This window comes from Olea europaea, chromosome 15 (assembly GCF_002742605.1).
Source record: "Olea europaea var. sylvestris chromosome 15, O_europaea_v1, whole genome shotgun sequence".
In the NCBI taxonomy this organism is placed as follows: domain Eukaryota; kingdom Viridiplantae; phylum Streptophyta; class Magnoliopsida; order Lamiales; family Oleaceae; genus Olea; species Olea europaea.
The window spans coordinates 28,935,637-28,963,019 of NC_036251.1; the positions used below are offsets into that span (position 1 = coordinate 28,935,637).

The 27,383-nt window shown below is 37.4% G+C and overlaps 5 protein-coding genes and 1 non-coding gene across 6 annotated transcripts; 4 read left to right on the forward strand and 2 right to left on the reverse strand.

The window, feature by feature from the left end:
- Nucleotides 1-1,956: 1,956 nt before the first annotated feature.
- On the forward strand, nt 1,957-7,998 carry LOC111410795 (extra-large guanine nucleotide-binding protein 1-like). The gene is made up of 8 exons (XM_023041327.1): nt 1,957-3,432; nt 3,569-3,706; nt 3,792-3,896; nt 4,000-4,185; nt 4,275-4,449; nt 4,534-4,775; nt 4,852-5,021; nt 7,245-7,998. The coding sequence occupies exons 1-8, from the start codon at nt 2,299-2,301 to the stop codon at nt 7,816-7,818; spliced, it is 2,724 nt and encodes a 907-aa protein (XP_022897095.1). The 5' UTR covers nt 1,957-2,298; the 3' UTR covers nt 7,819-7,998.
- A 477-nt stretch (nt 7,999-8,475) lies between these two features.
- Nucleotides 8,476-8,548, forward strand: TRNAA-CGC. Its single transcript has one exon. It is a non-coding gene; the product is annotated as a tRNA-Ala (tRNA).
- Nucleotides 8,549-17,617: 9,069 nt separating this feature from the next.
- Nucleotides 17,618-18,240, reverse strand: LOC111411516. The gene is made up of 2 exons (XM_023042040.1): nt 18,099-18,240; nt 17,618-17,991 (listed from the first exon to the last, which is right to left on the reverse strand). The coding sequence occupies exons 1-2, from the start codon at nt 18,238-18,240 to the stop codon at nt 17,618-17,620; spliced, it is 516 nt and encodes a 171-aa protein (XP_022897808.1).
- A 9-nt stretch (nt 18,241-18,249) lies between these two features.
- On the reverse strand, nt 18,250-19,059 carry LOC111411517. Its single transcript, XM_023042041.1, has 2 exons — nt 18,770-19,059; nt 18,250-18,691 (listed from the first exon to the last, which is right to left on the reverse strand). The coding sequence occupies exons 1-2, from the start codon at nt 19,057-19,059 to the stop codon at nt 18,250-18,252; spliced, it is 732 nt and encodes a 243-aa protein (XP_022897809.1).
- A 1,513-nt stretch (nt 19,060-20,572) lies between these two features.
- LOC111410796 (diphthamide biosynthesis protein 3-like) lies at nt 20,573-21,151 on the forward strand. Its single transcript, XM_023041328.1, has one exon. It carries the CDS (start codon nt 20,719-20,721, stop codon nt 20,959-20,961), a length of 243 nt encoding a protein of 80 aa, XP_022897096.1. The 5' UTR covers nt 20,573-20,718; the 3' UTR covers nt 20,962-21,151.
- A 4,654-nt stretch (nt 21,152-25,805) lies between these two features.
- On the forward strand, nt 25,806-26,966 carry LOC111411076 (transmembrane protein 45B-like). Its single transcript, XM_023041646.1, has one exon. The coding sequence runs from the start codon at nt 25,871-25,873 to the stop codon at nt 26,756-26,758; it is 888 nt and encodes a 295-aa protein (XP_022897414.1). The 5' UTR covers nt 25,806-25,870; the 3' UTR covers nt 26,759-26,966.
- The last annotated feature ends 417 nt before the right edge of the window (nt 26,967-27,383 follow it).

A 27,383-nucleotide genomic window follows, 5' to 3' on the forward strand; every position in this document is an offset into this window, starting at 1 on the left:
AAAAGAAAGGTTGCCGCAATTCTAAAAGTAAAAGATACGTACTCATGACTAAATTGTACCAATGATGTGTATCTGTGAACCGTGATACGTTACGCCTTGAAAAAATGTGTGGTTTAATGTGACATTTACAACACGATTATGTTATATGTACATAATGGTTACATGATATGACGAGATATGATTGGGTCAAAAAATTTTCAATCAAATAAATAAAAATAAAAATCTTACCCACTATTTTTTGACAAATCATTTGTATATAAGGGTCCGTTTGGTAGGGATTTTGAGAATTAATTTTTTGATTGTTAGAAGAAAAGTGGGGTCCATATGTGAGAGAAGAAGTAAAAAATTACGGCTTGAATAGTAAAATAACGGTCAAAAAATCAATTTTTTGGGGCAAAAAATCCCCACCAAATGGGGCCTAAGTCTTTATGTAACTCCATTATATACAAATAATGTTAGGGTATCATTTTACAACTTTTTGGTGTAGATATTCTAGAATGGATTTTGTGAAGATCTATATTTTTTTAGAGTATATATACGATTAAAAATAGAGAAAAAGTTATGAATCCACATATAAAATTATTTTGCTAAAAAATGTTTAATTTAAAATGAATTTGAAAAAATTACCATCAGTTATATTTGTACAAATGTATAATATACACGTATATATATGGGTACATACACAAATTATATAATAGTTTCAAGTTAATTGTTCTAATGGTTACTAAACTTATATATACATATTTGCTTTCACTGAAATTTAAAATGTCGAGTTTTGCCCACTGAACTTTGAAAAAAATTGTTCGTTACTCATTGACATAACTTTTATTTTAAATCTCTAATGAAATTGATGAGGTGGCTAACGAAATGTACATCTAACACCCATTTTTTATTTTCTCGTCTTAAATCACTTAATTTTGCAAGCATTGTCTATATCATTAGGAATAATTAATCAATTACACAATAGTTAAATTTAATTTTAGTTTATTTTTGTAGAATTTTAAATTATTATTATCACAATATTTGAATTTTACAATTAAACATGCAATGAATTTGTTGTTAAATAAAATTAAGTTCTAATCTTAACCATGAATTTTAATTAAATCCAAATTTATTGTGAGCAATAGAAAATGTTTTGCAAAACTATGCAAGAAAGTGATTACTAATTGTAATGAAACACACAATATATTTATTGTTAAAATTAAATTAAATTTAAAATTTAACAACGAATTTTAGTCCCTATTTGATGGCCATTATTTAAAAAAAAAAAAAACAAAAGAAGAGAAAGAGAGAGTTTAAATAGTGATTTTTTTTAAAAAAAATGTATGATTAAAAAGTATTAAAAAAAAATTGAGTTCACATGTAAAATTATTTTATTGTATAAATATGTGATTAAAAATGAGTATGAAAATGAAAGAGTCGTTTTTAAAGAGAGATAAACAAAGATTTAATTAAATCCAAATCTATAATTAGTAATGAAAGACATTTTTCAAAGTTTAGTAGCCAAAATTTGATTACTTCAAAATTTAGTGAGCAATGAAAGATTTTTTTAAAGTCTAGTGATCAAAATTTGACCATCTCAAAGTTTAATGTTGCAACAGGGTGCCATGTGTGCATAGTCACGTCCAACGCTTTTTAAAATTCAATGATCAAAATTCGACATTTTAAATTTTAATGAAAAATAAAAAATTTAGATATAAGTTCGGTGACCATTGAACAATTAACTCAGAGCCTGTTTGGGCCCCATTTTTTCACCCAAAAAATTGATTTTTTGATCGTTATTTTACTATTTTAGCCATCATATTTCACTTCTTCTCTAACAGGTGGATCCCACTTTTCTTCTAACCATCAAAAAATTAATTTTTTAAATCACTCCCAAACATGCCCTCAACAGTTTCAAACCATTTACGTTTCTTCCGTTCCCACCAAACATTCAGGAGAAATTTCTTGCATACGCGTTGACGTAGAATAATGGATCTGTTTTTTAGTGTTCAATTTTTCTCGTTCGACTTCGACAGTCTCTCTTTGAAATTTCAAGTCTTATCTTTTAGATCACTATTTTCAAAGTCTACATCACTGGCATCAGAATCAAAAACCCATCGTCCTATTAAAAAATTTCTGTAATTTCAATTCATTTCGATTCAAGATCAAGCTTCCATGTTAAAGATTTGGTATTCTTTTTAATTTATATGAATCACCTGTTGAGGCCCGTGTGTTGTTTTCCAGTCCGAGGTTGAAAATGAAAGAAAAAGAATAGGTATTCATCAATTTTTAATTATTGGGGTTTGAATTAGCAATATGACTAGTGTTTTGATGAGTATTTTGCCCTCGAAAAGGGTGGATAATGAAGAAGATGATTATAATTCGGACTATTCCTTTGCCATGGAATACAGTGGCCCTCCGGTCAGCGGGGATATTCCGGAGGTGGTTCCGGTGGATTTTAGGAGGATTCCGACTGCGGCCATGGTTGCTAGGGCTTCCACGTTCAATAATTTATCACTACCAGTTATTAAGCCAATTGTAAGAAGTGGTTATTCCGAAAAGAAATTGTCAATTGACTTAAAGTTAGGCTCTGAATCTCCCGTTTCTGATGTACATTTAGGTCAAATCGGGGGTTCTGATGAAAATTTATTGGGAAATTCAGAGGATGGTGTTCATAGAGAAGAAGCATTAGGTTTGACAACTGGTGAATCTAATGTATTAGATAGAGGTTCCAGTAGTTCTGGTGGATTGGGGTTTTCTGATGGTCATGCTGATTCGAATTGGTTATCAGGAAGCTCGAAAATTGAGGATTTAGACGAAGAATACAAGGAGGATCTAGGGTCTGGAAATTGCTCAAACGCCTCCAAATCAACTAGATCAGGAGAGTTGGAAGATTGTGAGGATGAAGCTCCTCGTCAAGGCAATAGAATACAAGTAGTGACTTTTCGTGATTATACATCAAGTGAAGCGGCCTCCGAAGAAGATGATGATGGGGTGGGAGTCTTCCCCGAGAGGCCGGTGGTTGTAGATGACATGAGGAAAGGGACGTGTTATCGGTGTCATAAAAGGAATCGGTTTGGTGAGAAGGAAGTTTGCATAGTTTGTGGTGCTAAGTATTGTAGCAAGTGTGTGCTAAGAGCAATGGGATCAATGCCACAAGGAAGAAAATGTATTACTTGCATTGATTTTCGGATTGATGAGTTGAGGAGGGGAACCTTGGGGAAATGTTCCCGAATGCTTAGGAAACTCCTCACGGATGATGTCGTTAAGCAGATTATGAGTTCTGAGGTATTATGTGAAGTGAATCAGCTGCCCCCTCATCTTATCTATGTAAATGACAGGCCTCTTTCTATGGATGAGTTGGTTTTGTTGCAAAGCTGCCCAAATCCACCAAAGAAGCTGAAACCGGGAAAGTATTGGTACGATAAGGTTTCTGGTTTCTGGGGAAAGGTGAGAATTGTATCCTAGTTACTCAACAATATTAAGGAAGAACCTTGTTCGTTATACTTTTCAATTCTGTATAGTACTTCGTACCAAACGTGCAATGAGTTTTTTAGATCAATAAGTGATTTTTGCTCATTAACAGGAAGGGGAGAAACCGTGCCAGATTATAAGCCCCCAACTTGCCGTTGGTAATCAAATTAGGCAAGATGCTAGCAATGGAAACACCAATGTACAGATAAATAACAGGGAGATTACTAAACCGGAGCTGTGGATGTTGCAGGTTATTGTGCTTTACATTAGGAGGTTTTATTTGTGTTTGTAATTCTGAAGCATTTAATTCTCAGCATTTTGTTGATTCTTTGCAGGCAGCCGGAATACGCTGCGAAGGGAACCCTACCTTTTGGGTCACTGCAGATGGTTCCTATCAGCATGAAGGTATGAATAATGTGATGGGGAAATTATGGGATAAGGTGAGTCCAAATTTCGCTGACGATCCTTCTTTTTCTATGTAGTTTTCCCCTTAATCCATATTCAGAATAATAAATAAGTTATACTGTTAATTTTCTATTCCAGAAAATAGTCAAGATAGCGTGCGCTGCTTTGTCCTTGCCGTTTCCTTCTAGTACTGCAAATCCTGGTGGTGAAGGAGTCGATAATGACACAGATAAGATTAACTCGAAAAACATAGATGAGAAAGCAACGAATAAACTTCTTCTAGTCGGTAGCGATCAATCAGGAACAAGTACCATATTTAAGCAGGTACTTTGTCGCATATTGGATATGGCTAATGAAACTGTTTCACTTGTGTAGCATATTAATGAATCTATTTAACCCTTGTTCGATTCCAGGCCAAAATTCTGTATAATGTTCCTTTTTCAGAAGATGAGAGGGAAAATATCAAAGTCATGATCCAAAGAAATTTGTATAGCTATATTGGAATCTTGCTCGAGGGGCGTGAACGATTTGAACAAGATTATTTGGTTGAAATGAGGAGACAACGAATTGATCAACCGAGTTCTTCTGGTATAAATAAAGCAATTGTTTAATTATTTATCTCAGTAAATTAGACCGTTTGAAGAATTCACTTGCTCTTAAATGAAATTTCAGCGAATACCGACCAGGTGGATGAAAAAAACATTTACTCCATTAGTCCGAGACTGAAAGGATTCTCCAGTTGGCTTCTCCAAATTATGGTGTCAGGCAACTTGGAGGCCATCTTCCCAGCTGCTACTCGTGAGTACGCACCATTAGTTGAGGAGCTGTGGAAGGATAGAGCATTTCAAGCCACTTACACAAGGCGAAATGAACTGCATATGTTACCTAGAGTTGCTAATTATTTCTTAAATCGGGTAAGTTATTTATGCTTTATTTGGTAATGTGATCGATCTGAATCAATGTTAATACAGAAATTTGCATAACTTGAAGGGTGTTGAAATTGCAAGAATAGATTATGAGCCTTCTGATATGGATATCTTGTATGCTGAGAACATCACTTCTTCCAATGGGGTTGCGTCGATGGATTTCTCTTTTCCCAATTCGTCGTATCGTGATAGTTACATGGAACCAGCTGTTGATCACAATAATTCCTTAATAAGGTCAGTTTTCTAATCTAACAATGCCGGTACTGGTACTGATACTTAATGCCTCTGTTCTGTAATAACTTATCAGAAGACAAACTAGAATTGTGGTGTAAGAGCTTTCTGTATTAAATTAAATACTCAATGTGGGGGTGGGTTTAGATTGTATTATTTGTTCACCAATTTATGAATTAAGAAAAGATTAGTTAAATTGAATTACATAAATTTACTTACAAATAAATAAGAGCTAAGAATTTTACTTACAAGCAAAAAACAACTTATAACTAAAATATTACTTATGAGTAAAAATTAATTTAGAAGTTATAAAAATGCTTATATAAGTAGAAAAATCACATGTAACATCTTCACGTAAGTCAAACAAATTGTATATCTACTCAAAACGGGGCTGCTTTGTTAAACGTGGAAGTTATAAAATAGCTTTATAGTTTCAATTTTATGTAAAAAAGAAAAAAATAATAAATTTCTAAACTAAAAATTCAATTATAAATAAAAAATTACTCTATAAATAAAAAATTTACTTATAATTAAAAAATCATTTATAAGATTTTATTCACTTACATGTAAAAAAAATTGCCTATAAATTTTGCTTTTATGTTTAATCAATTCTTGTAAAAATATTGTCATAATTTTTCGTTACTTGTAGTGTCTTCGGTGTAGCACCAAATGCTGTATTATAATCCTTCCAAACTCACCTTAATACAATGCCCCCTAATCATATCCTCATACTAAACAGGTCAATGGATTAGATTTTATGTTTTTTTTTTTTTTTTTTTTTTTTTTTTTTTTTCATTTTATTAATTAAAAAATATCAGAAGACAAACTAGAATTGTGGTGTAAGAGCTTTCTGTATTAAATTAAATACTCAATGTGGGGGTGGGTTTAGATTGTATTATTTGTTCACCAATTTATGAATTAAGAAAAGATTAGTTAAATTGAATTACATAAATTTACTTACAAATAAATAAGAGCTAAGAATTTTACTTACAAGCAAAAAACAACTTATAACTAAAATATTACTTATGAGTAAAAATTAATTTAGAAGTTATAAAAATGCTTATATAAGTAGAAAAATCACATGTAACATCTTCACGTAAGTCAAACAAATTGTATATCTACTCAAAACGGGGCTGCTTTGTTAAACGTGGAAGTTATAAAATAGCTTTATAGTTTCAATTTTATGTAAAAAAGAAAAAAATAATAAATTTCTAAACTAAAAATTCAATTATAAATAAAAAATTACTCTATAAATAAAAAATTTACTTATAATTAAAAAATCATTTATAAGATTTTATTCACTTACATGTAAAAAAAATTGCCTATAAATTTTGCTTTTATGTTTAATCAATTCTTGTAAAAATATTGTCATAATTTTTCGTTACTTGTAGTGTCTTCGGTGTAGCACCAAATGCTGTATTATAATCCTTCCAAACTCACCTTAATACAATGCCCCCTAATCATATCCTCATACTAAACAGGTCAATGGATTAGATTTTTTTTTTTTTTTTTTTTTTTTTTTTTTGACATTGTCTAGTTCAATGTATTAAACATGAAATAAAGTTTCAAAATCCTTATATTTTTTGCCAATAGATGCAGTTGTTTCTAAAATTTTATCGGTTCTTGAAAACATAGCGCTAAAATGATCCGGGGAATCCACCACAGTCATTACTAAAGAAATAACATTGATTTTTCGTTTGTATTTGGGCAATTAGGATAAGGCTACTTTGACATATGATTTTATACTTGACATAATTGCATGTGGTGGAAAGTGATTGGATGAAAAAACTGACAGTTTTTTAAATTGTTTAATGATAAAATGCCTCGTGACATTATGTCAAACTTTATGTTCCTATAGCATGATTGTTTCAATTATTCAAGAGTATTATACCGTTGGCCATACTTAATTAAAATCCGTTTATGTTACACTTCTAGCCTACGTTTGGACAACAATTTTATATATTAAATAAAATTCAGTCAAAGTCGAAAACATGAATTTAAATATATATTAATTATCGTTATTCATTATTTTTCACACATTTCGTAGGATCCACTATTATTCCTCTTTATAAACCATTTATAAATTTTTCAAGAGGAAGCTTAATGGGAAGTAGTTGATCTACTTGATAAGATGAAAAATGCTAGAAGAATTAAAGCGGGTTGGATGAAATGGAAAATTGCTAAGAACTAGACGCAGTTTTATCATTCTTCCTATTGTCTATGCAGGTATCAACTAATTAGAGTTCATGCGGACAGCCTCGGAGAAAACTGCAAGTGGTTGGAAATGTTCGAAGATGTCGACCTAGTCATGTATTGTGTTTCCTTGATAGATTACGATGAATTCTACGAAGATATTAATGGAGTCTGCACAAACAAGATGTTGGCGAGCAAGAAACTCTTTACGAACATCGTTACTCATCCAACATTTGTAGAGAAAGATTTCCTTCTCATACTCAACAAGTTCGATCTTTTGGAGGAAAAGATCGAACATGTTCCTCTAACTCAATGTGACTGGTTCCAGGATTTTAATCCCGTGACCAGTCTTCATCCGTACAATAACAACAGGAACAACACGTCTTTGGCTCAACGTGCTTTCCACTACATTGCCGCGAAGTACAAAAGGCTGTTCACTTCGATCACGGGGCGCAAGTTGTTCGTTATACCGGTTACAGGGTTGGAGGCTGATAGTGTAGATAAAGCTCTTCAATATGGCAGGGAGGTTCTGAGGTGGGCCGAAGAGAGACATACAATCACCATGACCGAATCTACCGAGAGTATGGAACCTAGCACATCTTTATAGTCTCTCACATTTTTTGTAGATTTTACATACATAGATGTCCATATTCTCTTATAGGTAGACAAAAAGGAAAAAAGTTGTATTTTACACACAACCCTTGATTATTGAGAAGAATGCTTAGTTATCTATTATTTATATTTGTGAGATTTTTATGCATCATATATAAAAAAAAATTGGAGGAAATTAATGTTTTGAATAGTGACTTGTTAGAGAACGTGTAGCTCAAAAGTAAATAAAAATTTCAAATTTACGTATAAAATATTTTATTGTGTGAATGTGTGTTTAAAAATGAATATGAAATAAAGAGATTTAATTTAAAGAAAGTCAAACGATGGCTATATCGACAGTGGTCAAAGTGCAATATGGTTAAATATAACAACTCTTAGAGTGACATTTTGTTCTGCCCTTTTTGTATTACACTTTTCTTTGAAGACTTTAGGAAAATCTTAAAAGAAAATTATAGCTTACCATTCAATATGATTATTGGGGTGTATTCAGTCGGTAGTGATTTGTCGAGTGGTAAGTTAAGATGTCGAACAACGAAACAAATAATTTTTTGTTTTTGAGAATTTGAACTTGGAAGGATATGAGAAAGGGGGAATTTTATAATCAAAATGAAAGATGGTGATATATTATTAAAACGTTTCATCACCAGCAAACGGGGGTGTAGCTCATATGGTAGAGCGCTCGCTTCGCATGCGAGAGGCACGGGGTTCGATTCCCCGCACCTCCATTCTTTTTTGTTTTTTCCAAAATTGTTTAAAGTGTGATTTGATGAAAACAAACTTACATTTTCCACTTCATGCTGCACTGCACACACGTACATGCAAGTTTTAATTGAAAAGAAAAAAATTAAAATTACAAAAACCCAACTTTTTTACTTGTTCAAGGACAAAAGCTTTCAACGAGCATAGAAACTGAAGCCTCGGAACACTTCAAAGCTAGCTGCACTTTATCTTTCATGGCTTTAGCCAAGCTAGCTGACTGCCGGAGAGTTGAGCTCCTTTCATCTGGGCTAGCTTCCTTTTCGTGACTTGTTTTGACTGAGCCATCTTGACCCTTGTTCCGCAGCTTGGCTAGCTCGCTATTCCACATGTCCACAAGCCCAGACATTTTTGATCTTCTGTTCTTTGTATTGGATAATTTGTTGATGATACTTCGGTTTGAGATATGGAGTATTGCACAGAAATGTCAGTATATATAATGTGGGGGTGGGGTGAAGGTGATGATGGATAAGGTGGTTTTTGATGGTTGATAGATTAGTGTATATTCTGTGTGCTTACAGAGACGACAGATTCCAAAACAGTAGGTTGCCAAAATTACCAATGGTATTTTCAGAATCCCATGGCCTGAAGTGTTGCCAAGCGGGGCCCACTTGCTTTAGTTTTGATAGATCCAGGATGTATCCTTATCCTAATTTATTGAAATTCTGCTAGTCCGTTCGTATAAATTATATTTGGTTGAATTAATCATATATTTATGTGACACTTAACATTTTATTCACATATTTCATCAATTTTTATAAAAAAATTATTACACATCTAGTTTTTATTAGTTGTCAATTTTTGTAACATAATGATCCCAAGTAGACGAATTTGTTGAGCTTGACATTAAAAAAGTTTTTTTTTAAAAAAAAAACACATAATTAAAATGAAAAAATAAAGAAGATTTATTGAACCGTCGAGAATCATGACAATACGATATTTTAAAGGAAAATTATTAGTTGTTAACTATTGCAACTTTTTTGGACAATTACTCATATGTTACAATGATCGAAACACTTGTGCAACAATAACAAGTGATTTTCAGAACTATTTAATTTTACTCCATAACAATATCTCAATATAATCAAATAAAGTTTTTAAACTCTAGATATCATCAACAACTCGTGGATCTATAAAGATTTCATCTACGAAGAAATTTCAAGCAATAAAAACATAAATAACAAACTCCTTTTCACCATTGAAGGAACTATGGCTAACTTGTTCCCCTCCACCTCACCAGTACACTCCCAAAATCCCCTGCCATTTTCAGTTTGTTTCTTAAGTCGAAGAAGAATGAAAAAAATATGGAGAAAATGAAAATCTGACCGAAGTTTACTTAAAGGGTGACTTTTCTAAGGAGAGGCTCGTTGAAACACTTGAATATCACCGTCAGAATTGTAGAGAGACATAGTATTTGCGTTCAATTCCAACAATATTCATTATTATCTATTAAGGGTTCTGATGCTACCAAAATTCGTACCTGCAGATTTCTCGAGCTTGATGATTCGGGTTGATCAAGATCGTAGTCTTCCGGTACCTGAAACAAAGGCAACGAGGTGTGTTCTCGTCGCCCCTCGGATGCTTAAGTCAGAAAGGGAATTATATGCGAGAGGCTATCTGTTGAAGAATAATGAAAAACGTACCTGAATAATGGCTCAAGGTTCTGTATTTATAGTAGTAAGAGACATTCTCCTAGTGGGACTCAACTAGCTGGATGTCCTTATCTGTTGGAGTCATGAATAGTTAAGGAGTTGGTCAAATTTCATAATTATATGTGGGATAGAATCCTTGCAGGAGTCGAATATATGGTTGAGTTAGAGTCCTAATTGCGTAGGAATTCTAAAGGGTCAACAATTGTAGGTTGTGAGGGGAGCATATGCTCGATGACTGCTGATACTCGAGAACAAGTATTGCAATATGCAAAACAGCCAGGCGGGATGTGGTCGGGCTTAATGTCTCGAGGCCACCACATGCTCGAGGACTCCATAGTTGGAGTTAAAAGTTCATCGAAAATAGTCGTTGGGATAATTTTGTGATCGGACTGCTAGAAATGTTACTATCATTGGCCCCCGTGCATCTATGCTCGAAGCCTTCGCTTGAGGATATGATGCAAAGAGACTGGAAATAAGAGGTCGGGAAATTAGCTCGAGGATGTTTTTGATGACAGGTGTTCAGAAGGGCTGACGTGTACTGAGGTAAGCCCTAAAATAGGAAAAGGTGGTAAAAAATGGTAGGGGGTGGATGTAGGACACGTGGCCAGATCTGACGGTCGGGGTAGTGACCTTTGGACTACCTGCTCCTGTTGCCTATAAATACCCTCTCCACATTTCATTTTTCACTTTTTACTCTCAGTAAACTTCTCTTGCTAATCGTCGAGATCAGAACTTTGAGTTTTTAGGCGTCGACTTTAAGGTAAGACCTCGAGTTTTTAAGTTATTCTTTAAGCACTCTTTTACCTAGGTCAGGATGTCTAGTAGTAGTAGTATTGAGTCTTCGTCCTTCTCCTCGAGGAGTACTCCCGAGGACATAGGATGCTCGATCATACCTATGGCCGTCCTAATTAATACCCAACCTCGAGCACAAAGTATCCCGACCCCCTTTAGGTACCCCGAGGTTCCTTGTAAATTTAAAGAGCATCTAGCAATATCGACGACTAGGGAGCATGGGCTCATGCCAAAATGTGATATTAGGACGCCAGGGGTAGAGGATAGGATGGCCTTTGCTCGGGATGGAGAGTTCGTGATTTTTAGGGACTCACTAAGGGGGAGATTTAGATGGCCTCTGTATCCCTTTTTTGTGTCTTTATTGGTCGAGCATAACATGAGCCCTGGACAGCTTGTGCCAAATGGGTGAAGGATGCTCACCTATTTTTTTATAGCCTGTAGATACCTAGGAATTAACCCATACGTCGATCTCTGTAGAATGGTCTTCGACCTGAAACAGTTACCTAAATATACCTGTTTTGCTTACCTTTCATCCTGAGGAGGCTTTAGATTACTGAGGATGCCCAGTTCATTGAAAGGATGGAAAGAAAAGTGGTTTTATGTCGCACCTCAGGATAGTGACCTTCCTTTTAGTCCTAGGTGGGTTTTGCCTGATACTCCCAGGTTTTGTGAAGGCCAGGCCTATTTTGAGTCTTTAGAAAGGCATAGGATGATATTAGAGAACCTTAGCCTCTTGTATATGATATAGATGACATCCTCGGGGATGACGTTCTCGATCTCGCGGATGTGAAAAGCACTGAGGGTAGGGATCATCTTTTTGCCTTCTTCCTTACTGATCTGTCTTTGAACGTATAATTATGCTCATGTCAATGACTTGTTTTTTGCAGAGATGACTTTTGATCCTTCAGCCCTCAAACAGGCCGTGACCAAAAAGTCGAAGGCCTCTCAAGCTTGAGCTCCAGGTCAAAAGAGAGGGAAGAAGAGAGCTCGAGATTCAGGCCCTGAGAATATTAGGAGTGGGTTAGGGGAACCTTCTGCCCGGGGACAATCCCCGACCATACAGGCCAATGAGACTCCAACTGCCCCACCTCGGTCACGTCCTCAGCTAAGGCATACCCCCGAGGTTGTTGACCCTGAGGATGAGGTCCCACCTATGCCCTCGTTCCAAAATCAAGATCCTGACTGGTGTCCCCTGGTGTCCAGCATCCTGGACAAGTATCGAAAGGACCTCGATTTTGATGAGGGTATGAAAGCTCTTGAATCTCTCACTCTGAAGGTAAGCTCGCTCAACTTACTTGGTGTAATTTATGGGTTTATATGATGTGATTGCTTTAAGCTCGGGTTTATATGATGCAGGCTCTGAGCATTGCCCGAGGCCTTTCTCTGAAGGAGAAAGACGAGGCACAAAAAACTAGTGAGCTCGAGGACACTTCTCGAGCACATGAGAAGAGGATAGCCAACTTGGAAGCTGAGCCCTTCCTTCTCTAGAGGGAGCTCGAGGACTCGAAGAATGACGTCCAGAGAGCTCGGGAAGAGGCTGGAGCTGCTAAGGGCGAGGCCTAGGATTTAAAGCTCGAGATCGAGCATTTGAAGATTGATTTCAAAACTGGCTTGGCTGAAGCTTGAGGGGTTGCGATCGAGGATTTCAAAATGTCCGAGGAGTTCAACGGGCTTAAGCAAGAATACGCCATGGGCTTGTACTTCCACGCTTTCAAAGAGGCTTGGGCTTTTTTGAGGTCGAAGCCTGACGACAAACCCGAGGATTTAAAGAGCATCCCTGAGGTTGCTGATGACCTCGAGCTTTCAGAGTCCGAGGAAACCGTCGAGGACCATGAGGTCGATATTGACGGTGAGGACGCGGCGGAAGAGCAGGGGAGCACGGCCTCGGGAGAAAGAGCCGAGGACCTAGATTAGTTTATGTTTTTTCTCATGATGACATCTCCTTTTTTTTTGTATTTTGAACAAGTATTCTGCTCGATCTTAGATAATGTTCCATTTATGGTATTTTGCTCGATCAAGTATTTTTCATTTTGCGCGATTATGTATGGCTGATGTCTCGATTATGACAAACTCAAATAGCTCGACGTTAAGATGGTTCAATAACTTGACGCCTAAGATGAATTGACAACTCGACGCCTAGATTAATTAAATATCTCGACGCCTAGGGTGAATTGACAATGCGACGCCTAGATTAATTAAATATCTCGAGGACTCAATTTGTAAAATCATTTTTGAACATTTAGTGTTGAACTCGAGCATGTAGACAAGTTATCCCAAGGACTTAATTTGTAAAATCATACATCAAGTGTTGAACTCGAGCATGTAGACAAGTTATCCCGAGGACTCAATTTGTAAAATCATTTTTGAACATTTAGTGTTGAACTCGAGCATGTAGACAGGTTATCCCGTGGACTCAATTTGTAAAATCATTTTTGAACATCAAGTGTTGAACTCGAGCATGTAGACAGGTTACCCCGAGGACTCAATTTGTAAAATCATTTTTGAACATCAAGTGTTGAACTCGAGCATGTAGACAGGTTACCCCGAGGACTCAATTTGTAAAATCATTTTTGAACATTTAGTGTTGAACTCGAGCATGTAGACAAGTTATCCCGAGGACTCAATTTGTAAAATCATTTTTGAACATCATGTATCGAGATCGGCGTAATTGTACCGAGCTATAGCGTGTTCCCGAGGACTGTAAATGGCCTTTTTATAAGATCTCTCATACCATTGATCGGGCACTGTGTGATCGGGACTGTTACTTGACGTGCTTGCGCGGGACAAGACTTGTTGATTGCTTGCGCGGGGTAAGGCTTGAGTTGCTTGCGCGGGGCAAAGCTTTAGTTGCTTGCGCGAAGCAAGGCTTTTTTGATTGCTTGCGCAGGGTAAGGCTTGAGTTGCTTGTACGAGGCAAGGCTTTTTGTAGCTAGATCATATTTTGACGAATTGCTTAATTCTTATTATACTTTAAAAACAGACTTGGCACGCAGGCCTGACAACTAAAAACGTGAACCTTGGCATGCAGGCCTGACTATCGAAAAATAAAACTTGGCACGCAGGCCTGACAATTGAAAACGTGAGCCTTGATGCGCAGGCCTGACTACAAATAACTGGAAGACCAAGTTACTTGTAATATATCTTTAAATTCTCGGCGTTCCATGGTCTTGGAAGCGACCTTCTTGACGTATCCCTTAAACTGTATGCGCCTCCTTGGAGTTGTCGTATGACTTCGAAGGGCCCTTCCCAAACTGGTCCTAGCTTGCCCGGGGCATGACCTGCTGCTTTAGCCCTTCTTAACACAAGGTCTCCGGTTCTAAATCTTCGCGTCCTTACTTTTTTATTGAAGTACTTTGCTGTTTTATCCTAGTAGGAGGCCATTTTTAAAGCTGCCCGATCCTGAACTTCTTCCAAGAGGTCGAGGTGTTCAGTTGTGTGCCCTGCATCTTCGGGCTCGAGCCTCGTTTGGCTGGGCAACCTGACTTCAACAGGGATGGTGGCCTTAATTTCAAAAGCCAACATGAAGGGGGTTTCCCCTGTAGCAGTTTTGTGTGACGTTCTATACGTCCAAAGTATGGAAGGCAACTCGTCAGACCAGGAACCTCTTGCATCACCGATCCTTGTACGGAGGTCTTGCAATATAATCCAATTGGTCACTTCGACGAGACCATTACTTTGAGGATGTAAAATCGATATCAAACGGTGATCAACCCCTAGGTCGGTATAAAAGTTTTTAAATTGTGCATTGTCAAATTGCCTGCCATTATCAGTTATGAGGTCTTTCGATATCCCGAACCTACATATGATGGATCTCCAAATGAAACTTCTTAACTTCGGCTCTGAAATTGTTGCTAAAGGCTCGGCCACTACCCACTTAGTGAAATACTCTACAGCCACAGCCACAAACTTCAATTGTCCCCTACTTATTGGAAAGGGACCAAGGATGTCAATTCCCCACTACTCAAATGGGGTTGTGCAACTAATGCTAGTGAGGTCTTCTGCGGGAGGGTGGATGACATTGCCAAATCTTTGGCACTTGTCACACTTCTTGACATATTCATGGGCGTCTTTCATCATGGTTGGCCAATAATATCAATACCTTATGAGCTTGAAGGCTAAATCCCGTTCTCTTTGATGGTTCCCACATACACCTTCATGAACTTCTTCTAGGGCCTCGGATGATTCGGAAGGCCTAAGGCATCTGAGGTACGGAAGTGTGAGGCTCCTGCAAAATAAAATACCTTCAATTATGCAATACCTCGGAGCTTTGGACCGGATGCTTCTCGCTGCCCGAGGATCTGTTGGAAGACTGCCATGTTTTATGAAGTCCACTATTGGGTCCATTCATGATGTCTCATTATCAATATCCATGACGTCTACAGTCTGATTGATGCTTGGCTCGGTTACAATTCTGACGTGGACTGTCCTGTCAAGCCCATCTAATCCCATGAACACCAATCTTGACAAGACATCTGCCCTACAATTCTCAACCCGAGAAATTTTTACAATTTCACAACTCTTGAACTTTCTCTAGAGATCATACACTTTCAAGCAGTATAAGCTCATCTTCTCATCCTTTCTATCGAACGTCCGTTCGATTTGCTCAACCACCAACTGGAAATCACTATAAATTTTGATATTTTCAAGCTCGAGATTTATGGCGAGTTCCATAGCTATGATGACGGCCTCATTCTCAGCTTCATTATTGGCCACCTCAAATTCGAACCTTAGTGCACACTGAATGTTTATGAGCATGTTCGGACTTATGATTATGACCCCTGCGCCCGAGCCCAAGGAGTTCGATGCTCTATCTACAAAAATTTCCCACGAAGTTATGCTCGAGCTCGAGCTACTATCTAGCCCCCGAGGCCTTAGAGTGAGTTCTGCAATGAAGTCAGCTAAGGCCTAAGTTTTGATAGATGGACGGGGCTTGAACTCTATGTCAAATTCTCCGAGTTCAATTGCCCACCTTAGTAATCTTCCTGAGACGTCTGGTTTCTGAAGAATGTGTTTCAGAGGCTGATTGGTAAGCACAACAATAGGATGTGACTGAAAATATTGCCGAAGTTTTTGTGCTACTACTATCAGTGCAAGGGCAAGTTGCTCTATCAAAGTGTATCTTATTTCTGCATCAAGTAGGACTTTGCTTACGTAATAAATGGGTTGCTGGCCCTTGTTAACCTCTTTTACCAAGACACCACTCATTGCATTCTGAGATACGGCTAAGTACAAATACAGAGTATCTCCGGGCTCGGGTTTGGTGAGGATAGGAGGAGATTCCAATGTCTGCTTGAGCTCTTGAAAAGCCTTCTCACACTCCTCATTCCATTCAAAGTAATGGTTACCCCTGAGGGCTTTGAAGAAGGGGAAGCACTTGTCTGATGCTCGGGACATGAACCTATTTAAGGCGGCTACCCTGCCTATCAACTTTTGAACCTCTTTCTTGGTCCTTGGTGATTCCATTACTGCCAGAGCCTGAATTTTTTTGGGGTTAGCCTCAATCCCCCGATGAGTGATCATGAAACCCAGAAACTTTTCTGAAGCTATGCCAAATACACACTTCTCTGGGTTGAACTTCATCTTATATTTTCGTAGGGTGGCTAACACCTCCTCAAGGTCGGATATATGTTCCTCCACCTTCTTACTTTTTACAACCATGTCATCCACATAGGCCTCGATATTCTTCCCTATCAAATTGGCGAAGACTTTGTTGATGAGCATCTGATATGTTGCCCCATCATTTTTCAACCCAAATGGCATCACCCTATAGCAATATATGGTTGAATCGGCCATGAATGAAGTCTTCTCTTGGTCTTCTTTGGCCATGAGGATTTGATGATACCCTGAGAATGCATCTAAGAAGCTGTACAACTTATGTCCGGATGTGCTATCCACAAGATTATTGATCCTAGGTAGCGGGTAGCTGTCCTTTGGGCATGCCTTATTCAGATCTGTAAAGTCAATGCAGACCCTCCACTTATCGCTGGGCTTTTTCACCAGAACAACATTAGCGAGCCAATCGGGGTATTGGACTTCCCTTATGAACCCCGCTCCCAACAATTTGCCGACTTCTTCCTGAATGACCACACGTCTTTCCAGCACAAATTGTCTTTTCCTTTGCTTAACAGGTTTGGCCCCTGGGCTGATATTAATTTTACGGACAGCTATTTCTGGGTCTATCCCTAGCATATTTCCCACCTTCCATGCAAAAACATCAATGTTGCAGGACAGACAACTGATGACTTCCTCTCGGAGGTTGGCCTTCAGATCCCGACCAATAGTAACGGCTTTTTCGTGCTTGAGCTCGACCACTTCCAATTCCTCAACGGGGGCCAATCTACCCCTTGGCTCGAGCTCGAGCTCGAGCTCGAGGTCTATGAGTTGCATGACGTCAGCACTCATGTCTCGGATGCTTGTAACATAGCACTGTCTAGCCGCTGTTTGGTCCCTTCGAACTACTCCGATGCCATGACCTGTGGGGAGCTTCATGGCGAGGTGGAAAGTTGACACAATAGCCTGGATCTTGTTTAGTAGGGGTCTTCCCAGAATGATGTTGTAGGCCATTGGGGTGTTAACCACTTGGAATGGTGTGATCTACGTCACTTGTGTACTACCAGCTCCTAACGTAAGCGGGAGCTCGACGATGCCTTCAGGGATAATGATTCCACTACCAAATCCTTGTAGGGGAGTTTTTACTGCTTTGAGCTGCTTGGGAAAGATTCCCATTTTGGCGAAAGCCTCCTGCGATAGTATGTTCGTGACACTCCCATTATCAACCAGAATCCTCTTTACTTTGAAGTTAGGCACAACCGCAAAAATGACCAAGGCATCATCTTGAGGATATGATATTCCTTCCAAATCTCTTGCACCAAAAGTGATGTCTTTAATTTCATCACTAGATTCTCTTGGGGTATGAGCATGTTGGCGGGCATACTGCTTCTGCCCACTACTTGTGTCTCCACCGGATGCTATGCCCCAACGATAGTATTAATGGTTCCGGCAGTGGGTTAAGCACTGCTTCCATCCCCAGGCTCTTTTCGATTGTCCTAGTCATTCCTTGGCCGTTTATCATGACCAATGTAATTCTTTAAAAATCCTCTTTTGATAAGGGCTTCAATTTCTCGCTGTAAAGCATGACAGTCCTCTGTAGTATGCCCATGATCCCGGTGAAATTCGCAATACTTGCTCCTATCTCTTGTGTCAGGGGTCGACTTCATCCTTGAAGGTCACTTTAATTCTTTAATATCCTTAACCTCCATCAAAATATTTGTCATAGAAGTGTTCAATCGAGTGAGAGGTGCTGATGGCGCCTCGATCCTGCGCTTATCCCGAGGAACCTCATGCCTGGGGACGGGATCATGTTGCCTTTTGTTCTCGGTCTTTTCATGAGAAGGACCAGGTCTCCTTGGATTTAGTGTTTCCTCCTTATTGATGTATTTTTCAGCTCGGGTGAGGAGCTCAGTTACTGTCTGCGACGGGGTCTTTGATAAAGACATCTCGAAACCTTCACATCTTACGGCGTAAGTGAGGGCAGAGACAGCTGCTGTGATGTGGAGGTCGGGTATTTGAAGCCTTTCCTTGTTGAACCTTGTTATAAATCCTCGCAGGGTTTCGGTTGGTCCCTGGCGAAGTTGCATGAGAGAGGCCGCGGTCTTCCTAATTCGCTTGCTATTTGCAAAGAAGGCTGAGAAATTATCAGCCAAATCTGAGAATGAGGCTATGGAGTTGGGCTCCAATGTCGAGAACCAATCCCTAGCAGCATTAGTCAGCGTTTGTGGAAAGGCTTTGCACATAACCTGATCCGGCGCAACTTGCAAGTTCATGACATCAGTGTATACATTGAGATGGTTGATGGGGTCGGTCGTTCGATCATACTCTTTAATGCGAGGATACTTGAATCTGTCGGGCAGGGGATATGTCAATATCTCTGGTGTGAATGGAGTGTTAAAGGTGAAGCCTGTTGACCCTCGAGCATTACGTTGCAGGCCAGTTGTAATTCCTTCTTGAATGATCCGGGCAATTTCACCGGAATCCATGGCGACCGATCTCGAGCCCGAGGCCATATTATGAATGCCCGATGTTCCAACTCTGCCATTTGTTGGGTTTGGTGGTCATGCTCGAGCATCGGCCATAAAATCGCCATGCTCCGCCTGTGCTGGCGACGGTGTGAATTTCTTTGACTTAACAGTTGCGTGAGCGTGGCCACCTACTGACGAAGCTCTTCAAAGGCTTCAGTTGTAATGACTGCTGGCAGAGGTGTGGGCACTCCCGAGGATTCTTCATGAGGAGCTGGTTGATCTTCGGCAGGATGAGAGATGGGAGCGGATGAGCTTGCAGGAGGAAGACCTGATCGCGTGTTAACCATGGCTTTTGGTAGTTTTTTTCACAGACGGCGTCAATGATGCTACCAAAATTCGTACCTGCAGATTTCCCGAGCTTGATGATTCGGGTTGATCACGATCGTAATCTTTCGATACCTGAAAGAAAGGCAACGAGGTGTATTCTCATCGTTCCTCCGATGTTTAAGTCAGAAAAGGAATTATATGTGAGAGACTATATGCTGGAGAATAATGAAAAACGTACCTGAATAATGGCTCAAAGTTCTGTATTTATAGTAGTAAGCGACATTCTCCTAGTGGGACTCAACTAGCTGGATGTCCTTATCTGTTGGAGTCCTAAATAGTTAAGGAGTTGGTAAATTCCATAATTATATGTGGGATAGAACCTTGCAGGAGTCAAATATATGGTTGAGTTAGAGTCCTAATTGCGTAAGAATTCTAAAGGGTCAACAATCGTAGGTTGTGAAGTGAGCATATGCTCGAGGACTGCTGATGCTCGAGGACAAGTATTGCAATATGCGAAGCAGCCAGGCGGGATGTGGTTGGGCATAATGTCTCGAGGCCACCACATGCTTGAGGACTCCAGAGTTGGAGTTAAAAGTTTATCGAAAATAGTCGTCGGGATAATTTTGTGATCGGGCTGCTGGAAATGTCACTATCAGGTTCATTTTTCCTTTTTAACAACTAATCTATGATCCAAATGATGAAAAAAGATTTATGTAACAAAACAACAAAAAAAAAAAGTAGTGGTAATTGTAAAGGTAACAGTAACGGTAATGGCATGGTAGTAATGACTTGTTGATGGTTTTGTTTAATAGGGTGTTGGCGTTGGAGGTGGAGGTGGAGGTGGAGGTGGCCGTGGCGGTAGACAGGATGGGTTTGGGCCTTTGGATTTGGTTTTTTTTTCTTTTGGTTATAGTATTATGAATTTTTTTTATTATTTAATATTTTAATTAAGTTATCATAAATTGTGTACTATAGCAAAATTAATATTAATTGAATCTTGAACAATTATTTGTAAGGATCATATTAGATGTATCTAATTTTTTTTTACCTAATACTTTATATACACTCACATTAGAAATGTGGGGACCACATGTTAGAATTATTTTATTCACGCGAAATCTACATATTTGTGAAAATAGATAAATTATTTAATAAACATTATGTAAATTTAGAATTATCCAATTTGTAAAGGTAACAACTGAAAAGTAATTTCTCCTAACAGCTAAGAAAGGTATACATACGACCTTCGGATTCCGCACTTAGGTCTGTAAATTCTCCTAACCGGCAAAACCTAGACCCCAATCCAGGCGGCGAGGAAAAAAGGGAAAAGGCCTTGGAGTTATCAGAACGATGTCGTACGACGACGTGGAGATCGAGGACATGGAGTGGAACGAGGACTTGCAAGCTTTTACATACCCATGCCCTTGTGGAGACCTTTTCCAGATAACGAAAGAGGATTTGCGGATCGGCGAGGATATTGCGCGGTGCCCTAGCTGTTCTTTGTATATCACAGTCATCTACAATCTCGAGGACTTTCAGGAGCCCAAGAAAAAAATTGAGCCCGAGAAGCAGCAGCCCGTAGCAGTAGCTTGAAATGTTTCAGGTTTCAATTTTGTCATAATTTTATATGTTGCTGTGAGGAATTTGATCTTAAAAAGAAAAATGCGATGGTCATAGATTTTGTTTGGATAAGAGGTTTGTAAGGGCTGAATTTTTGTACTATTTAGAGAAAGAATAACGTGGGATTTGATAATGCAAAATCGTAATTTTATTTCGCCCAATATTTTTATCTGCAATATTTCCGGGATCATATTTGTGTTCTTTTACAGTAGCCCAACAGAATTTAGCTAGAGAAGATAAACAATTGCCTTCTCTTTTTTTTTTCTTTTTTCTTTTTTTTTAACCCTTTTTGTAATTATATGTGGTTAAATTAATAAGAGATTTGTGACTGAGCAGAACGATGAGTTCATTGATAATTGGGTTCTGAAGTTTCTTATGTATTTCATGAAGTGATTGTTTAGAATTATTTTGGATGTTCTAAAAGACATTTAAGGGACTCGTTAAAATCCGGGGTAATTTCTTAGCCTAAACTATTTTAAGGGTAAAATTAATGAGTTGAGTATGTCTTCACCAACTTAAGTTATAAATATAACTTGACTTGGAGCAGGGATTTGTTTTTGGAGTAAATTTCTGTCCCATTTTTATTTTTTGTTTGTTTCTTCTCAGAGTCAGTATTCCTAAAACACAAGTACAGAGCTGTCATATTATCTGTTGCTTTAATTGTAGCTTCTGCATTGCATTCCACACTGCAACATGCTGAACTTGTCGTCTCCTGTTCTCATGTGATAGCAAAAGCTCGGTTTTGAGTAATCATGGTTTCATGCTTTAGGTTTTTTCTTAACTGACTCGTTTGCTGTGAAATGTGCATAAATTGCTAATGAGTTGGACAATAGTTTAATCTTTCTCTGTACATGAAGAAATCAAATAACATTAGTACATTAATTTTAGATGATAACTGGACGTGTTATACAGTGTTTAATTTATGACTTTGCATATATCCATGTTGATATAAGTGTCAAGTTATGCTCCTATTGTTCTCGTTGATTTGCTTTTAACTATCCTAAATTTGCATTTGCTTAGAAGAGAGTTTTGTTAACCAATCAACTTTGTTTGTTCATGGCATTACTTTGTAATTGTAGCTTTTAAGCAGTTTTATAAGCCCCTATTTCGTTTAACTAAAATCAGATTATTAGTAGATTTTAATAAAAGTTGATGAAATGTTTGGTTAAAAAAGTTAATAAAAGTTGAAGGTTCCATGAAATTTTTGGTTGAAAATAAGTTTGAGGAAAAATGAGTTTTAGAAATTGGGGCCAAACAGGGTCTAAGTTTTCAGGTGTTATATGCACTTGTGTATAAGTGAGTTTCTATGAAAATTTAGAAACCTGAAGGCAGTTTTTTTTTTAGTATTTTCATGATGGGGTAGGAGGCTGAAGCTTGAAATTCATTTACCAAAGGCAATAGTTTTAGTGGGTTGCATCTGTAACTTCGTTGAAAAAGTCCTTGAGAATACGGGAAGCAATGTAAAGTACAGATTTTCATGTCTAATCTTTGGTCAATTAGGAAGTATTTTACTTTAATGCTTCTGCCTCTAGAGGAGCTCTTATTTTCAATGGATGCTCAATAAAATGTCAGTGGTAGTTTCATATTCAATTATGTGCCTATAGGTTTGGTAAAATTGTAGAGGTACTTTTGAATTTTTATTCACATCTCTGGAGTCTAAATGTACTCTGGATTAAGATCTACTGTTACCATAAGTTGTCTATTATTGTATGACTTCTGTAACTTCTGCTCCTTGAGTTGTAAAAAATCTGATTGTTGTATATCTGCATCATACTCTTAGAAGAATTACATCCAGTGTATTTTCAAAAGGTGTGAGAGTTACTTGTCTGCATTCAATTTTTGCAAAATAAAATTTCTGCATATGATGCAATATATTTAAAAATGTTAGTTCCGCTCGACTGTCCAAGGCTAAGTCGTGGGATTTGAGTGTGTACTTGAAATGCCAACTACAGATGCTTTATAACTAATCTTCTGGATAAGACTTTGCATCTTTTGTCTAATTGAGGTGGCTAGTATATTTGATCTTCGAATAAAGTGATCGATTCTTTGAGAAAAAGTTCATGACCCATGAGCCTTCTAGCCTCCACACGACATTGTTTTGTCTTGGAGGCTTTTTTGCCCATTGTAGAAAATTCTCCACTCTCGGCTCTTGAAGAGTTTGGGCCATGACTCGGTTCCATTTGGCTTACCATCTTCTAGATATAGCTACTGATTATCTCCTTAATTTGTTATTGTCTCCCGAACTACCTAATCAGACTCTAGTTCCTTGAGCATGTAAGCGTGTTCCTCTCTTTGATCCTCTAGCTAATTCATGGAGAGTTTCAAATCAATTTTGCCTGTTTATAAATCCATCCAGTTCTGTTGTTCACTTATTGGGCGCCCAACTCGAACAAATTTCTATCAATTTTAGCACACGCAGGCTCACAGCCGATACAAATCCTACTATATAGCATTATCTGGTAGACCTTAATTTTGTCTCTTCAAAGGTAACTTTCTGTAATCATGGGTAATGTGGACTCCACAAATAAACATCTACTGCAAGCATACTCAGCAAAGGTAATATTCCTGGAATTATCTCATTTGAATGCTGAAGTTTTAACACACTTTCTTGAAAAAGTAGGAATGTGTTATTTTCTTCATTGGTTATTTGAAGATGTATCATTCTCCACTACATGCTAGAAAGGTGTGTATGCCCTGTATATTTGTCTCTATTATCTTTTGTAGATTCATCATTCTTCCTTGAATGGATCTACAGATTACCAATAATTATTCAGTTTCCAATCAATCATGGACATCTGACATGTTGTAATTGATTGATTGGCAGTCCACTGTTATCGTGCTTTTTTAAAAATAAAGTGGCTGTGGTGACCCTTATTTACTTTACTCCATGAGGCTTAGCATAGTTGAATCTAGGGGTGTCAATGAGCAGAGCCGACTTGTGAGCAGAAACTCTCGGTTCGGACTTTTTTAAGGCGGGCTTTTCTTGACTCGAGTCAAGCCGAGCAAAAGCTCGGCCAAAAAATTCAGGCTCTACCCGAAGGCTCGAGCCTTATCAAGCTAAGTCGGCTCAATTTTTTGGAATTTTTTTTTCTCATCTTAGCTGCCTCAACAGGCAGCTTTATATGCTGCCTTTGTCGGCAGTTTAGCTGCCGGCTCGAGCTTTCTCAGGGCCGAGTCACTAGCAGCTCGAGCCTGTAAGTCCGATTGCCATCCTAGGTGAATCCACTAGAATCATGAATTCCAGCCTTGCGCTCAAACTGACTAACTCGAGTTAAGAAATTGACATAATTTTCAATTTTCATGAACATAAAGAGGTTATAGTTTATAAGAGATTTGATTTGATTCTCACTAAGAACAAGTTAGAAGAAATATGGTAGATCAAATTAACACGATTTTTTTGTAGTTACTAAGTATCTAATTGTTTTAGATCAAAAAGTCAAATAGACAAAAAAATTCATTTGGTCAATGAATAATTTCGATTTAGTTCTCTCTTTGTCAGCATCCCCTACATTTCACCAAGGGGCATTCACCTTTCTCGTGCTTTCTTTTATTTAAATAACATTGAAACGCCGTGCGTAAAGTTATTGGTAGCAAAACAAAAGGGCTATGAATAAATATATTAGTGTGTGGAATGCGCATGCATCATGCACCAAATCATTGATAAGACGTCAATAAACACGTCTCATGAAATGAATTAGGCCATTTTCAGCGTTTCACCAAATTTTGCATTAAATTAAAATTCACCTCCAACCATTACACCAAATGAACAGTTTTTAACAATTTTCTTCCCTTTATTTATTCTTTATAATATATTTATTTAATTATTTTAAAAATACATAAATTACTAAATAAATAATTACGTTAAATTACGGAAAAAATTAAATTCATTAATTAATCGTGTTTGTTATATTTTAAATTTTTTTCTTCTTTTAATTAATTTATTAATTATTATTGAAAAATATATTGCGCAAATGACACAACTACGCTTCACCAAGTATTTGGAAAAGGAGAAGAAAATGGCAAAATAGACGTTTATCACTTTGCACCGTATTTGTTGTAACATTATTCATTTTACACCATTTTGCTCCAAAATCGTGCAAAGTATAGTGTTGCATTGGAGCAACTTTGCACCAAAAAATGGTACAATTTGGTGCAATGAGGTGTACATTGGAGATGCCCTTACAACCTTTACTTACAAGAGCAACACAATATAAATAAAATAGAAAACACATCGACTAAACACAAAGATATTATCCCATTTATAGAGGTTGGTTTTGTTTACACACGAATTAAGAATTTTTTTTTGATGTTATTGAAAAAACAATTTTTGCCAAAAAAATTTCTAGTCTACATTTATTTATATTTATAAAATTTCAAAATTAAGTGGGAAATTTTGATTATAATTATGCAAATTAAATAAGGGTATATTAATAAACGAATAAAACAAAGCATTCTCAATAAAAAAAAAAAAGATTATATATAACTGGGACAAGAAAATAAAGAAAATTGACCCATATAAATGAGACAGAAAGAGCATCATGTTTAATATGAGAGTCACATACACTTGTCGAGATAGATTTTCATTATGAATACTGCTCGCCACCACTACTATAATATTAATCTAGGTGACATTGTGATAGATATAATTAAAGGTAAAATTATGTTATTCGTATAATTGTTCTTCTCATTTAATGCTACTTAGATGATACCATTGATGCTAAATAGCATTACTTTTTCAATATAGAAGGAGAAGAGTATAAAAGTTTCTTTTTTCACAACAATTCTTTTTAGACGACATAGTAGGTTCGCGGCACAACAATCAAGTATTTAAGTAGGTATTCACTATGGAGTGAACATAATCATCTCTGAATCATAAACTTCAATGGGAACTCTTCTTGGCCATCTTGTACCTGGTTTTGCCCTTGCCTTCCTTGGTCTATGGCATACTATAAACACCATTGGAGCTTATTACAAAAAAGGCCATACTAAGTTTATGTTAAGATTTTGGTATCCATTGAAGACTCCTCTCTGCAAACTAGAACACATCGAACTCATTCTTGTCTTGACATTTTCAGTATTTGCTATGTTAATGCAAGTCATAGACTTCCCATACATGCAATTCTCCTTCAAGCTAGACAATTTTGAACATGCAACTATGTTTCTCCACCTAGCTATATTTGCAGGTTACACACTATTCTCGGAGTTCAATAGTTCGACTGATACTCCGGTAGGTGTGTCGGGAATTCTTGCAGCCTCGGTTTTCGGACAAGAACTTTTCCTACTTCATTTTCATTCAACTGATCATGTTGGACTTGAAGGGCATTACCACTGGCTGCTGCAGCTTATAGTTTGCATTTCCCTTGTGGCAGCAATATTTGCAACTTGTTTCCCTGCTAGCTTTCCTGCGGCACTTGTTCTTACAGTTTCTGTCATTTTCCAAGGTTGTTGGCTCATTAACATGGGATTCGTGTTATGGGTTCGTAAGTTCATCCCACATGGATGCTCTGTTCAGTCGAGTAATGCTAGCAACAGTATCATGGTAGGAGCCGTTCTATGTGAAACACACGAGGCGGATTTGAGAGCAAGAGCGATGGCTAACTTGCAGTTTAGTTGGATACTTGCAGCAATTTTGATGATTGTATCATGTATTTCTCTGGTTTTCGATAGACAGCAGATGCCACCGAGGATGTCACCTGAGTACGAGAAACTTAATAGCACGCAGTTGAATGATGTTGGATTCAAGCAAATCCAACTGCAAGTTCGTAATTAACTACGTAATTTATATATCTAACTATCAATAATTTGAAATCTGTCTGCTATTGTGTTGTGAATTACTTGTATCCAGCCTTCGGTATGTCTATTATTTGAAGAGAATAACATATGTTGATCAAGCTAATTTGGCAGTGTAAAAATGTACTTTTATTCGAGTTAAACACTCGCCCTATGTGCTCTGGCATTGTATGCTGTATTATATTTCTTATATATTAATATTATTCTGATATAAGATTCTTCATGCAAATCTGCCTTCGAGAATGAATTTTGATTTTGATTCAATTATAGGAAGTAATGGACGATATTCAAGTAATGAATAGTGTTGGACTCGGAAGAAATGTAGTGAATGAGATTAATGACGCGATATGAAGTAATGAAGATCGCAACAAGAAACAAGATTAGAGAGTAAAGAAATTAATAAAGTGGGTTAATCGCAGAAGCATGGCGTTTTATTAATTGACAATATGGAGAGAAATATAAGAACTTAGCAATTCTTATTTGAACAAAATCGAAAGAGAAGATCACTATTTATATGTACATAACATAACATAAAGATGAAAATAATTTGAAATAAGGAAATAGTATATTTCCATAAATATCACATGAAATATAAGGAAACAATT

What these genes read in the sequence shown, in the direction of transcription:
- LOC111410795 (XM_023041327.1), top strand. Translation starts at nt 2,299, where the DNA reads ATGACTAGTGTTTTGATGAGTATTTTGCCCTCGAAAAGGGTGGATAAT. An exon ending in CAAGTACCATATTTAAGCAG is followed by an intron (nt 4,186 to 4,274) that starts GTACTTTGTCGC and finishes GTTCGATTCCAG; the next exon opens with GCCAAAATTCTGTATAATGT. An exon ending in TGATCAACCGAGTTCTTCTG is followed by an intron (nt 4,450 to 4,533) that starts GTATAAATAAAG and finishes ATGAAATTTCAG; the next exon opens with CGAATACCGACCAGGTGGAT.
- LOC111411516 (XM_023042040.1), bottom strand. Translation starts at nt 18,240, where the DNA reads ATGAAGTCGACCCCTGACACAAGAGATAGGAGCAAGTATTGCGAATTT. An exon ending in ATTTTTAAAGAATTACATTG is followed by an intron (nt 17,992 to 18,098) that starts GTCATGATAAAC and finishes GTTGGGGCATAG; the next exon opens with CATCCGGTGGAGACACAAGT.
- LOC111411076 (XM_023041646.1), top strand. Translation starts at nt 25,871, where the DNA reads ATGGGAACTCTTCTTGGCCATCTTGTACCTGGTTTTGCCCTTGCCTTC.
- LOC111411517 (XM_023042041.1), bottom strand. Translation starts at nt 19,059, where the DNA reads ATGGATTCCGGTGAAATTGCCCGGATCATTCAAGAAGGAATTACAACT. An exon ending in ACTAATGCTGCTAGGGATTG is followed by an intron (nt 18,692 to 18,769) that starts GTTCTCGACATT and finishes CTTTGCAAATAG; the next exon opens with CAAGCGAATTAGGAAGACCG.
- LOC111410796 (XM_023041328.1), top strand. Translation starts at nt 20,719, where the DNA reads ATGTCGTACGACGACGTGGAGATCGAGGACATGGAGTGGAACGAGGAC.